At 41.0% G+C, this 15792-nt stretch overlaps 1 protein-coding gene across 3 annotated transcripts; it reads right to left on the bottom strand.

Annotated features, from left to right (window-relative positions):
- Positions 1 to 1110: 1110 nt before the first annotated feature.
- Positions 1111 to 9313, bottom strand: LOC131129927 (protein unc-119 homolog B-like). 3 transcript variants are annotated; one of them, XM_058073895.1, is made up of 6 exons: positions 9156 to 9311; positions 7857 to 8109; positions 6303 to 6416; positions 6006 to 6105; positions 5734 to 5906; positions 1111 to 3525 (listed from the first exon to the last, which is right to left on the bottom strand). In XM_058073895.1, exons 2-6 carry the CDS (start codon positions 8086 to 8088, stop codon positions 3413 to 3415), a joined length of 732 nt encoding a protein of 243 aa, XP_057929878.1. In that variant the 5' UTR covers positions 8089 to 8109; positions 9156 to 9311; the 3' UTR covers positions 1111 to 3412. The 3 variants fall into 3 exon arrangements, with proteins under 3 accessions (XP_057929878.1, XP_057929868.1, XP_057929863.1); XM_058073885.1 differs by having other exon boundaries at positions 7857 to 8832; positions 9156 to 9310; XM_058073880.1 differs by having other exon boundaries at positions 7857 to 9313.
- Between the last annotated feature and the right edge of the window lie 6479 nt (positions 9314 to 15792).

The following is a 15792-nucleotide window of genomic DNA, read 5'->3' as shown; positions in this document are numbered from 1 at the left end:
ACAAATAACACGATTGTGTAAAGTATGCAAAACCAATTTCCACCTAACTTTTTAAAGGACGGACTAATTACTGAATATTATTCCAGACCTTACAGCTAGGAGACCAGGGTTCAATTCCACCCTCGGACATCTCTGTGTGGAATTTGCATATTTCCTCCCACATTCCAAAAACATTCTAGGTTAATTGGCCACTCCAAATTGTCCATAGGTATGAATGTGAGTGTGAATGGTTGTTTGTCTATATGTGCCCTGTGATTGACTGTCCCGCCTCTCGCCCAAAGACAGCTGTGATAGGCTCCAACACCCCCCGCGACCCTCGTGAGGAAATGTGGTAGAAAATGAATGAATGATATTCCAGTTTGACCTACAGTAGTATCAAATGAATGGTCCACCGACAGCATAATGGTATCCATTGTCATCTTCTCCAGTCCACAGTTTATTTCAGTTTTGTTCACAATCCATCCTTGGTGCTGGTCTGCGTATTCTAGTTGTAGGTGGTCATTAAAGTATTGTTAAAGCATCATCTTATGATGGCCTATACAGGCTAGATTGTCCAATAACACACCTGAACTCAAACACAAATGCCGTAAATTTTAATCAAAGGTACTGTTTATTCACACCCATCCATGTTTTTTGTTTCTGGGGGAAATGATGTCACGAAGCAGATGCTGGAAATGACATCATGACGATCACGATCTTGAGGAGCATCATGCTACCAGCCTGCAGAGTGATTCATTATCTTTTTATCGGAAAGATGTGGGTAATGTTGTGTAAATGCACAGTGGCTGTCACACCACCGGCGCCTCACAAAGGGAGCGAGGAGGGGAAGTGGGAGTGTGTGTGTGTGTGTATGTAAGATGGATGATGATTTGGTAGAGGCAGGTTCAGGGGTGGAAGGACATTCGAAGCATCTTCCACACACATCTGCAAGTGAAGTTGCAGTCCGTCCCTGCATCTCTTTTAATCCTTTTTCCACTCCCCCCTCTATTTTTTTTTCTTTCACTGGACCTATCAATGCCATTCCGAGCTGCTATTTATAGGAAACCACTGCCCCCCGCCCCCCCCTCCACTAACCCCCCTTCCCCACACCCCCCCTCACTTGAGTGGAGATCTGTGTGTGTTTCAAGGAAGCTTCAATAGACCGGTGCTTCTCACTTCTCCGGCAATGGTGTGTGATTCATTGAACAGCATACATGAGAAGGTGTGTATGCATGTGTTTAGTGGGAGGAAGTGGGAGTGCGACTGATTTATTCCACCTGTCCAGTTGTTTCCGCCGACCCACCACTGACTGCTATTCCACGAAGGCTTGGGAACACATACCGTAAATCATCCCCTCTAAAGTCGGAATGTGTGTGTATTTATTGCCGTGCTTGTTTTTTTGCGTGCTAATTTTATACCCACTGAGGTGATATTTGGACACTGGTATCAAACCAACCAACACGTGGTTCAGCCAAGCGCAGCTGTTTTTACTTGCGTGCTGCACTTTGTGCAGGCCTCCAGCAAGCCTGATGAAAAGCTGTGGTTATTGATTTATGAGCTCACAGTATAATGGTGCCCTGCTTTGTGGGCTAATTGGCAACTGACACACTGGGCCTTCACATCCTACTTTATTCATGCTTTGTTTGAAGGGTTCCATGCTGAATGATGACACTCTTGTTAAAAAAAAAAATCCACGGACGTGTTGCTCAAGAACACATGGCTGCCACTCGCGGCCTTACTAATGTTCTTGTCCTTGTACTTGAAGTTATCTTGGTTAATAAATGGGATGTTTTACACGCTTTTATTAACTCAAATGTCATAGCAATAATGTGTTTCACTGGTCTGGTTTCGTTCCTTACAGGTCTTCCCACCAGTGGGACTGTATGGGAAGCCCAAGAGATGAAAAGAAAGGTGCAGAAAGATGAAAAATGGAAGAATACATTGAAAGGGCTGGAGAAGGAAAGGGAGCTTTGACAAACGGGTGTGTGTGAAGTGTGTTTCAGTATGTGTGTAGGTGTGTAGGGAGGAGAGAGAGAGCAGAGGGGGTCCATTGTGGATCTTTGTGTGGCTTAGATTGTCCTCGTCTCTGGGAAAGTGGAAACTCAACCCTGCTCTCCAGAGGTCTGGTTACCAGGTGAGAGAGGCCGACAGAAAAGGGGAAAACAGAGTGGGAGAGTAGTAGTAGGTGTGGGGAGAGAAACGGAGAGGACCATGGGATTTTTGGGGCGGGGGGGTCATGAGCGCTGGAAAAATGCATGGATAATGCATGATAAGATCCTCCATCAACAATCCAATCAAAAATTCTAATATATGCCTTTATATAAAGTCATGATATGAAATTATGTATCTTAAAAACAGTAAGGGTCAAGAAATCTCATGTTCAGGGATATCCAGTATACATGACTGAAAACACTTGACATAACTCCTCCTGGTGGCCACCACAGTTACTGCACTCCTCTGCATCACAACAAATCACCACCAAATTTTCCACCTTTCAACATGACACAATTGACACTTCAATCTCGTACATTTATTTGGTCAAATCCATGGATATTTTTTTTCCTTCTTACAAACATTATCCCTAAAAGAGAACATTTACACAATAAGAGCCTTCAACAGCAAGACCAATTCCAGCTTGATTCTGTAAGGCCATTAAATATTGCACTCTTCTGTTCCTGTCATCTCATGCTTAGTGATCATATCGTAGTATATCGTTTATGGTTACTATTTCAGGTAGAAAAACGTAGAAAGGTTTGATCAAACTGTGTACATTTGTATAATTGTGTTAAGAGTTGTTGCGGGCGGTTGGGTTTGTGGTGGTGGTGGGGGGGTCGCAAGACTGACCATGTGTGTTTGACAGGAGTGTTTTTGTGGATGGAGTCTGTTTTTTCCCTTGGTATTGTCTGGAGTGGATTGTGGGGGCGGCAGCTCAGAAGAGCAGCTGCTTCTGACAAACACTGAGAACACACTTTGTGTGACACTTGGGGGTTGAATGTGTGTGATTGTATGTGGGTGTATGTGCCTCATTGGAAAGACGTTTTGTTTTTTGTTTTTTTCAAAGATTGGCCCTGGCGACCCGTCCGGGACGTAAGTCAGCTGGGATAAGCTCCAACATACGTACGCCCCTGTCCCTGGTAAGGACAAGCAGCAGAGAAAATAAATGAATGGTAAGAAGAGCCAAACCATGTTTGAAACCCTCCCACAGTGTCGAAAGCAATGCCTGATAATTATAACATCCATTAATCCATTAAGTCTACCACTCATCCTTTCCAGTGTCACTGGGGAAGCTAAGCCGGAACAGTGGGGTACACCCCCCAGACTGACCACCAATCACCAAATAACAATTAGTGTTTGTGTGTACGTTTATGTTCAAGTGTATTCATGCATGATAGTATATATGCACATGTGTAAATGTGTGTTTTTAAGGCAGGTATCACTGTCCTCCGTGATAAGCGTAGTCTGCCTTGTTGTGCATGACCAGTCTGTTCTCCACAAAATAGAAGCTGTCGGATCGGGTCTCATATGGACAGTCCACCATCTGACGGACTGAAAAAAAAACAACAGACAACAAAAGGGTGAGCTATCCTAAATTTAGAATTAAAAAAAAAAAACTAAACCCAAATAAAATTGACTGTCAGTGTTGTTTTTTTTAATCCAGGTCTTAATTATAGTATGTAATAAGGTTCTTTCTTAATCCTGATGGTATTCCAGCATGAAATAACGAATGCAGAAGCAGCTTTAAATTTCCTTTGGGCATGTGTTGATACAATGCTCAAATGCATATGACATGCTGGAAAGGGCTATTGATTGCACTTATCTTCTCCGCAAATCCCATCCTTAGGGAAGCTACAGTCCGCTGTAAAAATAACCAATCCGTCAAGTGGCTTTCCTAAAGGTTAATAGTATACAGACTGTAGCAGCTGAACACAATTTTACAGCACCATAAAGAGTCTGTCAAATTACATTTATATTCAAAAATAGCCAAAAAAATGGCTTCCCCTCAACAATACGGTACCCTGTAAGGTTAATGGTTGGATTCCCATGTAGCTATGCTTCCTAAAGCCAATATTCACCGGCACCGATCCTATTGACAAGTCATTGTACTCTTGAAGGTGCATGGGTGTCATTTTGTTACCAATATTATTGGCTGATATTGGCATAAAAATAGATATTGGTTCATAAGGGTATCAGTTTTTCTAGCTTGCTAGCTCAGTATGTCCATGGTGTGGAATTATTTCCGAATTTCACCTCTCCCCCCTCTCTGCAGAGCTCTGTTCACGGTGTTAGCAATGACACGTAGGAAATGTTTGTTCCAGTAATTATGTTTAGCTTTCCTAAAGAGGCAAGCATCCAGCAGAAGTGGGTGGAACTGCCAAGTCCTGGCCAAATATCTGCCAAACTGTTGCTAAAGTCTGACGTCTTTTAACGTTACTTGGTCGTGTCGTGCTGTCAGTAATAATTTATCAGTGTCCTAACTGTTTTTATTTTGGGTTTAAGTTATTGACTACAATGAGCTTGGTAGCTGTCCGGAAGTCCTCGGGAGCGCTTGGGAGTGAGACCAATCACAGCGGAGTGGGCATATCTCAAAGAGGGCCGGGACTGGAGTAAATTCAACTGACCGTTTGGGCGGGGGGCAAGAAATCCATATGTTTATTCATAGATGGAGATGTAATCTGACATTAGTTTGAGGGAAGATCTACTGCCCATATCAATATTATAATATTATAATGTGGGAAATTAAGTGCATCAGACATTGCTAAGAATCCAGCATCTCTAATTATGTACGGTATTATGCACTTCATACACTGTACGTCATACACTGTCTATTGTGCTTTTTCTGGAAAACAATATTCACCTGAATGGTATTATGTTTTTTTTACTGTCAAAACATGTGACTTTCCCACCAGGCAGTATTGTTTATTTCTGGTTGCTATGGTATGATTCCAATGAGGTAAACCCTGATCAGGCGGGATATACGTTGGCGCATATAATTATACTATACCCATGTGTAATTCACCAATTAATTCAACTTTACCAGTTTCATTAAAGTGGCATCTACAATGACACCACTTGTAAACAACACACAGCTGACTTTTCCTTCAATATGATCCACAGTAGTTCGGTAAATCAAGCTTGTTTTGTTTTAGTCCTTTACCACCACCGTATGCTCCACATCACCTACCCAGAGATCTTGCACCCCACCGTAGTTTTCATTTTTGTCACCTATTCTTTTGAGATACATATTAAAAGAGACTTTGTTCTGCCTTTTCTCTGCATAAGTGGGAAGGTTTAGGAAACTTTATAAAATCATAGCACAACACAGCGAGAATAGACTGTCTGTGTTTAGTGCAGCAAAAGCTAAGGTGAATTGCTAGATGCACCATTTCTACAATTGCCGCAAACTCCTACCTGCACATCTTATTCCCGTATTGACTTGAACATGAGACAGTCTGAAGAAAATATATCTTATATTCAGGGTCCATAGATTTATACATGCAAAACAACAGGCACCACACAACTTTTCCAGAGCTTTTCTTCCTGTCACTCATTCAAGAAGGAAGCCTTTTATGCTAATTTTAAAGTAATGATGTCATCAACTGTCAGTCAAAGGTCACACAGTTATATATGACTTCTCTGGATTTTGTCTGAAAATATATTTGGGCAAAAACAGGTATTGAAAAAGAGTCTTATATTCAGGGTTGTCTTATATCCGGCCAATACAGTCATTGTTGCACATACACATTTCAGACTCACCTAAGCTCTCGGACAGTTGAGGGAACTCGTAGATGTGTTCACAGGTATTTCGGCTGTTTGGGATGCAGAAGCCAAAATCAAAGTCAAAGCTCTTCAGGAGGCGATCTCGGAAATAGTGCCGCTCAATCATTCGGAAATTGTTCAGGGGCCGGTTACCGACGGTAAATTCCACTCTGGTAAGATGGAGAGATCACATCTCTGAATGAGGTCACCAGGTGAGTGATTGGTCTGTAGTAGTCAGTAGTGAACCAGTGATGTGTCAAGTCACTCACGTGGCTCCCACGGTCCTCAGGCGTAGAAATGCTGGGGTGAACTGGTAACGTACGAAACGGCCCGCGCTGGCATCTCCTACTCGGTTTTCTTCATCTTCCTCTACAAGCCACAGCACAGAAATACATTTGACATTGTGCACTCTGAAAAGAACCTACATTTACAAGTGGTACAAGTTCCATGTCGCTTAGTGTATTGTATCTTGTCCTTAATCGTCACTAACACAACATGACATAGACTTAAATTAAATAGTTGGCTAGGCCATAAAACACAGGGCATGGAAGCAAAGCAGTAGGCACCTGAGTGTGGAGGTTTGGCGATCTCAAACAAGACTGTTCCCGTATCCAGGTCTCTGATCTTGAAGCGCACAAAGTCGATGTTGTAAATATTGTCTTCGGGTTTACAGAGGTAGCCTGCAAAAATGACAAGATATATGACAACAATCATCTGCCGTCAATTACGGGTACACTACTACTACCACTACTACTATTAAAATGTAAAGGCAGTGCTCCTTGTTAAGTCAGTGAGAAAATGGTAGCTCTTTCTTTAGCAGGAGCTAATCACAAGCTATCAGTAAACTCAAGACAGGCTTGTCAGCCGTTTCAAAATCGCAAGGGGTCATTATTCAATTTAACAGTTTGACTCGTGTTACAATAACGCTCAAGTCATCACACAGCAACTTAACACCAAAAAGGTATAACAAAGAAATATAGAAACAAGAATATGATTTTATACCAAAATTATTTAAAAATGTTTTCTCATAATGAATTGCATTCTAGCAAAGTATTCATTGGTGCCTCCCGGGCACTGCAATGACATCAGCTTCCCTCTGGGGTCCTCTGGCTCCCTACGGTGGACAGAAGCAGCAATGCAGAAAATGTTTAAATTGTTTTTTTTTTAACTTATGCTGGTATGTTTTTTTCTTAGATATACCTCTTGGGTTTTCAGTTGCTGTGCGATGAGTTTAGTGTTCTTTGAGAGATAACACCGTGAGTCAGACTGTTTGAGAAATCACCTGCTCGGTTGACAAGCTTGTAACTTTTTTCATAGCTCATAAAGAGCCGTCTGTTGCTCACTGACTTGCGCGTGCTACAGTATGCCATATTATGACGTATTTGTGGATTATAGTCTGATGCAAGCATATATATGTACAAATAGGTGTGACTTATACACTGGAATTTGTTCTGGTGGCCACACTTTCAAAAAGCTAAAAACTACTTTTTTTTGTATGTAATGTCACCTTTTTATTTTAACTTCACCAAATGGATAATATAGGCCAAAGTTAAAACAGAAAACCACTCTGCTGTTTTCATGAGCCTACTGCAAAAATGCCAGTCAAGACAGGAACGCTCTGCTGTTTTGCTGGACACTACCGTGCTAGTCAAAGAGCCAATACTGTATATGAAATGATATTCTGCTATTTTTAAAGAACCTGACACAAAAAGATTCTGGTTCAATATTGTCATATGATGGGACAGCATTGATGTTTTTAAGGACATACTGCAAAACAACGCTATAGTCAAAGAGCCTCTATATCACAAAGCTCTTTAGGATTTGGCCCACAAGCCGTCAGTTAAATCAAGTGCAGTGAAGCCATCATCTTGCAAAATGTACTTGACTAACAATCAAATGCTATTGTTTTCTTGTGCTATCACAAATGTACATAGATATGCATTAGACACAGAAAGATCTAGAAGCTGTCACAAACACCTGCTATCATTTACTAAATATAAAGGCGTTTTTCCACTAACAAATGCATATATACAAATATTCAGATGTAAATTATGCTCATATTCATTGTCAGTGTAAAAGGCAGTATAAAGGTACATTTAGCCCATAACAAGCAGTCAAACCTCGTGTAGCCACCCGCAGTCCGAGGACATCCTCCGCCGTGGTGTATCCATTCTGTGCCCGCAAGTCCTCCTCCGTGACGGGCCTGCTGTCCACCTCGTTCCTCCGCGACTTGAGCCTCTTCAGAACGCCTCCACTCGACTTGCGCTCCCGAGAAGGAGCCGCAGAACCGTGGTTTCCGCCGGAGACGTTCTCAGCAACAGGCGCGTCGCTGCGGGCTTTGGCTCCGCTCATCTTTGACTCTCTACCACGAGCCTTGTTAGATAAAATGAACTGTGGACTAAATTCTACACAAAGATGGCGTCATAGATGTCGAATGTCGACAGAATGACCAAACGCTTGTTTTTTTTTGTACGTGCACGCTTTAGTGTTGCTATGACAACGCTTAGAGTGGCGCGTGTGAGGATGTTATCGTCCACCAGAGGGCGCCAGACACGTTTACATCTTTTATCAATCGTTTAGTATTGGAAGTAGTGTTTTTTCCCATTATGCCCATAACTAAACAGCAATAATAAAATGGATACAGAGCAGCCATTGACTACATCTACTGATGTAGATCCGTTACACACATGCGCAGTGACAAACCAGTAGTCACACATCATGGAAAATCAGCAACGAAACGCATAATACAATGCCTCTTTAAAGTTAAAGACATGGAGAGCAACACCAAAAAGAGCGAGAGACAGACAGACAGACAACGTGTGTGATGAAGGAATTATGACCCTGTTCAATTCTGACATGGAAAAGAAGCACAATGTTTAATTAGCCGAGTACTTGTACTTAGCTCTGTTTGGGGAAAAAAAACAAAAACATTTGATTAAAAATATTTCCTTGTAATATCTTTCTGTGCACTAAATATCACATTTTATGACGTGCACACCTCAGTCTTATATATGTATGTTTTTTTTATTTATTTCACACACAAACAAAACATGTACGTCAAGCACACAGTCGCCATTTTGTTTCCCACAAGTAGACCTGCACAGCAAATCAACAAAACAACAAACAGTGTCCCTTTATACTTTTTCAGACAACTCAAACACATAGCATTTGCATATTATTTTAAAAATCCAAAGAAAGAACATATACTGTACATGTCTACCTAAACAAATGCATACATTAAACATAAACCGTGCCATTACCCTCATATCAGACGTAGGTTAGCTAGCTTACAGTACCATGTAGCATCTACAATGTGGTACCAAACATGTCTCAAAAAGTTTCCAAAATTCACCAAACATGTTCAAAATTGCTCACATGTTAGAGCACAGCAACGCGTACATTTAATGCCCGTGACATACCTGAAAAGAGGGAAATATGTGAATAAGGATGGCCGGAAACGATATCTCCCTCTGGCATCTTCATTCAGAATGGAATGCAGCAGCCACGAGCTCCCCCTTTCGGCCTTAGCAGACATAGACAATCGATCCCCGATTAACTGATTGAGAGTGCATTGTAAATCAATTTTCAATAGATGTAACCCTTTCTAGTGAGCACCTTGCAACACAAACAATATATATCACTTTATTATTTAATCCCGTGAATTTCAAATCAAATGACTGGACTCTGTTGTGCATTCTCCACCCCTTTATTGTTGCACAATGACCGGAAAGCCCCACCCCAGACTACAATGATGTTTAAACTGTAAACGTTGCTTTCATGATTTGTGGAAACTCTGAGCTTCACATTAGAAGAAGCCGCTTCCGCCAGGAGCAAATATTATCTTTTCTTTGTCCACATAGATCAAACACTTAAAGCTATTTGCTGAACTCAAAGAGCTTCAACAATAAATTACCATACTAGGAGTGGGTTCCCTTTGGCAGTTATCCAATATGAACTCCTGATCAAAATATTTCAACCTGTTGGTAAATTGCAAGTTTTAAGCAGAGCTTCAAAATGCAAAAAGAAAAATAGGCACATGAAAAAAAAGTAAGCAAACAAAATTAAACTGGAATAGTCTGTTCACATTTTACGACCTGTTATGTTTGAGCACTTTTATTTGCTTGTTCTTTTGGTGTTGTTGTTGTAGGAGCAGCAGCTGATTGGCCCCACCCCTTTTTTGCAGCATATAAATAAATGTAAGTGCAGGTGTGGTCTGCACAGGTGGTCCGCCCTCGTTTGTGGCAGACTTGGTTCCACCTCGGCACGCTCCAGGCCCACTCAGCGAGCATGAAGCAGCAACTGTAATAAGCGCTAGTGGTGAGCGCGCAGACCTCACAGCTAGGAGACCAGGGTTCAATTCCACCCTCGGCCATCTCTGTGTGGAGTTTGCATGTTCTCCCCGTGCATGCGTGGGTTTTCTCCGGGTACTCCGGTTTCCTCCCACATTCCAAAAACATGCTAGGTTAATTGGCCACTCCAAATTGTCCATAGGTATGAATGTGAGTGTGAATGGTTGTTTGTCTATATGTGCACTGTGATTGGCTGGCCACCAGTCCACGGTGTACCCCGCCTCATGCTTGAAGACAGCACCCCCGTGACCCTCGTGAGGAAAAGCGGTAGAAAATGAATGAATGAATGTGTTCCCCACCTCTTGTGTCCTCCTTCAAATGCCCCCGTAACACATCTCCACATAGCCAGCTGCCTTTTGACACCCCTGCACAACCAGAAGCTCTATTGTTCCATTGGAAGAAAAAAAAAGCACCTCAGATTGTCATGGCGCACCCGCCACTGTGCCGTGTGGAGAGCATCTCAGGTGGGATCACCTCATCATGCTAGTAATGTTGGAAGCCATCAGGACCAAGGTTACATTTTTGTCACATCAGGGACTAAAACTTTCTTCCTGTTGTGCAAATTCAAAATGGCATTTTTTTCTGAAAGCCTTTCTGTCCTCTGATGGTTATCTGATGGTCTGCACCAGTAACAATTTGGGTCAAGGATCATCCGGTCAGATATTGCCTGTCTCAAATAATCAAAGTCATTTGGCACACTTTATGAAAAGTTTTTAATGATCTGTTTTATTTGTTCCTATCTTTCTGCCCTCACCAGCTTTTCTGATGAGGGGGTGAAAGAAGAAGAAGAGGAGAACTTGGACTATCACTTTGCTGTGAGTGGCCCAGCCTTTGCTGTCATCACTGAACACTTTCCAGAACTTGTCCCCTAAGATACTAAGATACAGTAGAGCAGTGTAGGCATCTGTGTCCTGGCATGATGACTGCTTTATGTCTCTCCTCATGGGGGCGCTGCAGTTCCTAATGAGAGCCACTGTGTTTGCTGGTATGACTCCAGACCAGAAGGTTAAGCTGGTGCAAGTCCTGCAGAACATTGAGTCAGCTTATTTATTTATTTTGATAATTTATGACTTTTGAGCAGATTATAATTGTATTTTTATTTCCAGTTACATTGTTGGGATGTGCGGGGATGGTGCTAATGACTGTGGGGTGAGTATACAAAGTGTCCCTATGCAGTCACACATACAACTGTGGTTCTAAAGGAGATGCAATGCATTTTTTATTAATTATTAGTACACTATCACATTGTCTCAGTGATGAAGGTCTCTCACGCTCGCTCTCTTTCAGGTCCTAAAGAAAGCTCACAGTGGACTCTCTCTGTCTGAGCTGGAGGCCTCTGTGGCTTCTCCCTGTACCTCCTCCATCCCAAACATCTCCTGCATCTTCTGTGTGTTCAAATTAATGGACCTCTACAGCATCATCCTTTACTGCAGCATGACTCTGCTCTACTGGGTAAATTGCACTGTAATATAATGGTTAAACCTCATGTATCAATTATCATCTTCACAAATGATTACATAATCGAGTGGAAGTCAAGTATCCATCCATCCATCCATTTTGTATAATGCTTAGGGGGTATGCTGGAGCCTATCCCAGCTGTCTTCGGGCGAGAAGCGGGGTACACTCTGGACTGGTGGCCAGCCAATCACAGGGCACATATAGACAAACAACCATTCACACTCACATTCATACCTATGGACAATTTTGGAGTCACCAATTAACCTAGCATGTTTTTGGAATGTGGGAGGAAACCGGAGTACCCGAAAAAAAAAACCCACGCATGCACGGGGAGAACATGTAAACTCCACACAGAGATGGCCGAGTGTGGAATTGAACTCGGGTCTCCTGTGAGACCTGCGAGCAAACCACGAGACCACCATGCAGCCTCAAGTGCATTATAGTTTCAAAAACAACAAACTAAGAGCACATCATTATTTTATTTATCCTTGGTGCTTCCGCTGTGGCTCCAACTGTTTTATGCTTCTGTGTCGTCACTACTAAAGGTTGCCGACCCCTCACCTTGTGCATAAATGCCTAAGTCCCTCCTTCCTGTCTCCCTGTGGCACCATGAAGTCCGTCAAATAGTGGCGTCTGCTCTGACAGCCACTGTCTCGATTACTCAAACAAAACAATACCTCTCCTCAAATATACATCTCCTCTTTTCCCCTCAGGAAGTTCTGCCTCTCCCTGTTATTACCTTTGTTTTGTTAATCAGACTGGCACATTAGCATAGCAGATATTTGCTAAATAGTGTGTCAGTACTGGACAGCTCCACCTCCAAGTGTTTTAAACTAACAAAGAAATACACTAAGGCAGGCACGCATTTCATTGACTTCGTGGCCAGCATGCTCACCGCTCGTCCACCGTGCAGCACCTATTACACCAGTGTGGCAACAATAAACTTTAAAAAACAAGAGCTGGGTGAATGTGGAGGAGAGGCTGAGAGCAGACATGGATCTTATTTAGTAACCAAGAAGATGGAGACTAAAGTCGAGTCTTCTCAGAACCACCACAACAGCATTCCACAGCAGCATAAGGGAATCAGACTGCAGTTTGGGTTGATGGGGTACACCTACAATGTGCTGTGTTGCAGTGGGGTTATGGTATGGGTGGGCGGATGTTATGGACAACAAACATGTGTGTTTTACTGAGGGCATTTTGAAGGCATCATCCACTGGTTTAACCGGAAATGGGTGGAGCTTAAAGCTGATCGGTGCAAATTGATTTGCATTATTGAACGCATTGCGTTCAGTATTACAAGCATTTTTTCACACCAGTCAGTTACAGATGGGATTTTTGGCTCTTTGAAAGGAGCCGGATCTCAGTGAGCCGTTCTTTTCAAAGAGCCTTTAAAAAAACTGCCTCATTTGGCTCATTTTATATTTATATTTATTAAGTTTTATTTATTTAAGTTTTAAGTTTTATCTTCAAAATAATCACTGTGAGGAATTAATTTAGATATCCCACCAATATGAGTTTGAATTATTTTGAAATACTGATTTTAACCTTTTAAAATCTAATCTGGATTCTTTGTAAATATTCCACAGGGTGGTGCTATAACACTCTGCGTTGACAGTGACGTCACTGTTATGAATTACCCATTGTACAAATTGTGTGTGTGTGTGTGTGTGTGTGTAAACCATGATTTGAACATGTATAAATATTAAAAAACACAGCAGGCTACAATGAATTTCTTCGCAAAACAGCTTTTAGTGCAAAGAAAAAAAACAACCAAACTTGGGGGGCAACGGTTCCCAGCTGCAACTCGGTTCCCATCGTTCATGTTAATGAGCCGTTCAAAAGAACCGGTTCGTTTGTGAATGTCACAACACTACAGTCAGTGACTGATGCACAATTGTGCCTGTTGTAGTGTACTGTGTAGTTTAAGATCATAAGTTGTGTACTGCAACATATTGAGAGGGGAGTAATATTTTTATGTATGGCTTATGTGGTGACAAAGTTGATTAATATTTATAACCGTGATGTGCTGAAATAAAAAAAAATTTCATTAAGAAAATGTATATGTGTGTGTGATGGGTTTTTATTCGATTTGATTGCACTTTGATTTCAAAATGTAGTAAGTTGATTTGTCACATGATCAGAGTACTTTGTTGTCTGACAGAAGGGAATTCAGTTAAATAAAACAAAATTCCGAGGTTCTTCAACTGCAAATCTATTGTGTTTTCACAAGGTGGAGGATTGCGTGACACACCCCCACCTTAATAGCGGCAGCGCAACAGCTGACACATCTCAAAGAATAGAGCAGAGACAAAGGTGAGTTATTGACCTTCTTCATCTTTAGCAGCTGAAGAGGCTCCATCTCAGCTGCATTTCTGTTAAAAGTTACTGCTTTTATATTTCAAGTAATCCATGAATCTGCTTTTTGGAATAATGTCATTGACTTAGCACCTTTTGCATTATTGCTCATGAAGCAATCATATTTTTTGTATACATTGTATAATATTCGAGATTGTCGATATCTTCCCTCAAACTCATGTAAGACAAATACTGCAATATTAGTTGACTAAAATAATCCAATTCTAAAATGATACATTTTGCAAAGTGGCACATTGGTATGTGGCACAAACATTCGGAAAAATGTGAAATATTGAAAAATGATAAAATTTATTGACCTTCTTCATCCTTAGCAGCTGAAGAGATTCCATCTCAGCTGCATTTCTGTTTAAAAGTTACTGCTCTTATATTTCAAGTAATCCATGAATCTGCTTTTTGGAATAATGGCATTTACTTAGCACCTTTTTGCATTATTGCTCATGACGCAATCATATTTTTGTATACATTGTATAATATTCGAGATTGTCGATATCTTCCCTCAAACTCATGTAAGACAAATACTGCAATATTAGTTGACTAAAATAATGCAATTCTAAAATGCAATGATACATTTTGCAAAGTGGCACATTCATATGAAGCAATCATAATTTTGTATACATTGTATAATATTAGAGATTGTCGATATCTTCCCTCAAATACTGCAATATTAGTTGACTAAAATAATCCAATTCTAAAATGCAATGATACATTTTGCAAAGTGGCACATTCGTATGTGGCACAAACATCCGGAAAAAATATGAAACATTGAAAAATTATGACATTTATTGACCTTCTTCATCTTTAGCAGCTGAAGAGGCTCCATCTCAGGTGCATTTTTGTTAAATGTTACTGCTTTTATATTTCAAGTAATCCATGAATCTGCTTTTTGGAATAATGGCATTTACTTAGCATCTTTTTGCATTATTGCTCATGAAGCAATCATATTTTTGTATACATTGTATAATATTAAGGGGCGGCACGGCGGTCGAGTGAATGTGAGTGTGAATGGTTGTTTGTCTATATGTGCCCTGTGATTGGCTGGCCACCAGTCCAGGGTGTACCCCGCCTCTCGCCCAAAGACAGCTGGGATAGGCTCCAGCACCCCCGCGACCCTCGTGAGGAAAAGCGGTAGAAAATGAATGAATGAATGTATAATATTAGAGATTGTCGATATCTTCCCTCAAACTCATGTAAGACAAATACTGCAATTAGTTGACTAAAATAATCCAATTCTAAAATGCAATGATACATTTTGCAAAGTGGCACATTCGTATGTGGCACAAACATCTGGGAAAAATATGAAACATTGAAAAATGATGAAATTCTAATTGAACACCCATGAACGAAACACGTTAGAAGTATCATCACTTGTGTGTCAATATCATTATTGGCTGGAAAAAAAAATACCAATATGAACCGATATGTCGTTTTTATGCCAAATACGGCTAGAACTGGTCTTGTCTGAGGGGATGTGTGAGTTCCATGTATTTATTCTATCAGACAGAGAAGAATGTCCCAACTAAGAACTCCTTTATTTGCTAGAAAACAACGTCATTTTGTAGGAATCACTTTTGTTAGTATTCCATTCAATTCACTCAATTCCCATTTATTTTATTTTTAGAATTCTGTTTCTGAACTTTTACGCTTTTGATGCAGAATATCATTGGATAGTTTTGCCCAGTATTTCAGAAATGAATGTCGTTTTGAGTCGTTCATCCCGCGAATGACACTTGCTCATTCTCATGACGAGAATGTGAGATGCATTCAGGGACATGCCGAACATCAAAAAAAAAACAAAAAAACGGACTTGCACTTGGATACGCCAGGGGTTCTCAAACTTTTTTGGACCACTGACCTTTTACAGGAGCTCCTT

Source organism: Doryrhamphus excisus, chromosome 1, assembly GCF_030265055.1.
Source record: "Doryrhamphus excisus isolate RoL2022-K1 chromosome 1, RoL_Dexc_1.0, whole genome shotgun sequence".
Taxonomy (NCBI): Eukaryota; Metazoa; Chordata; class Actinopteri; order Syngnathiformes; family Syngnathidae; genus Doryrhamphus; species Doryrhamphus excisus.
Note: the sequence above shows the minus strand (reverse complement) of the source record. Positions and strands in the feature narration are given on the sequence as shown.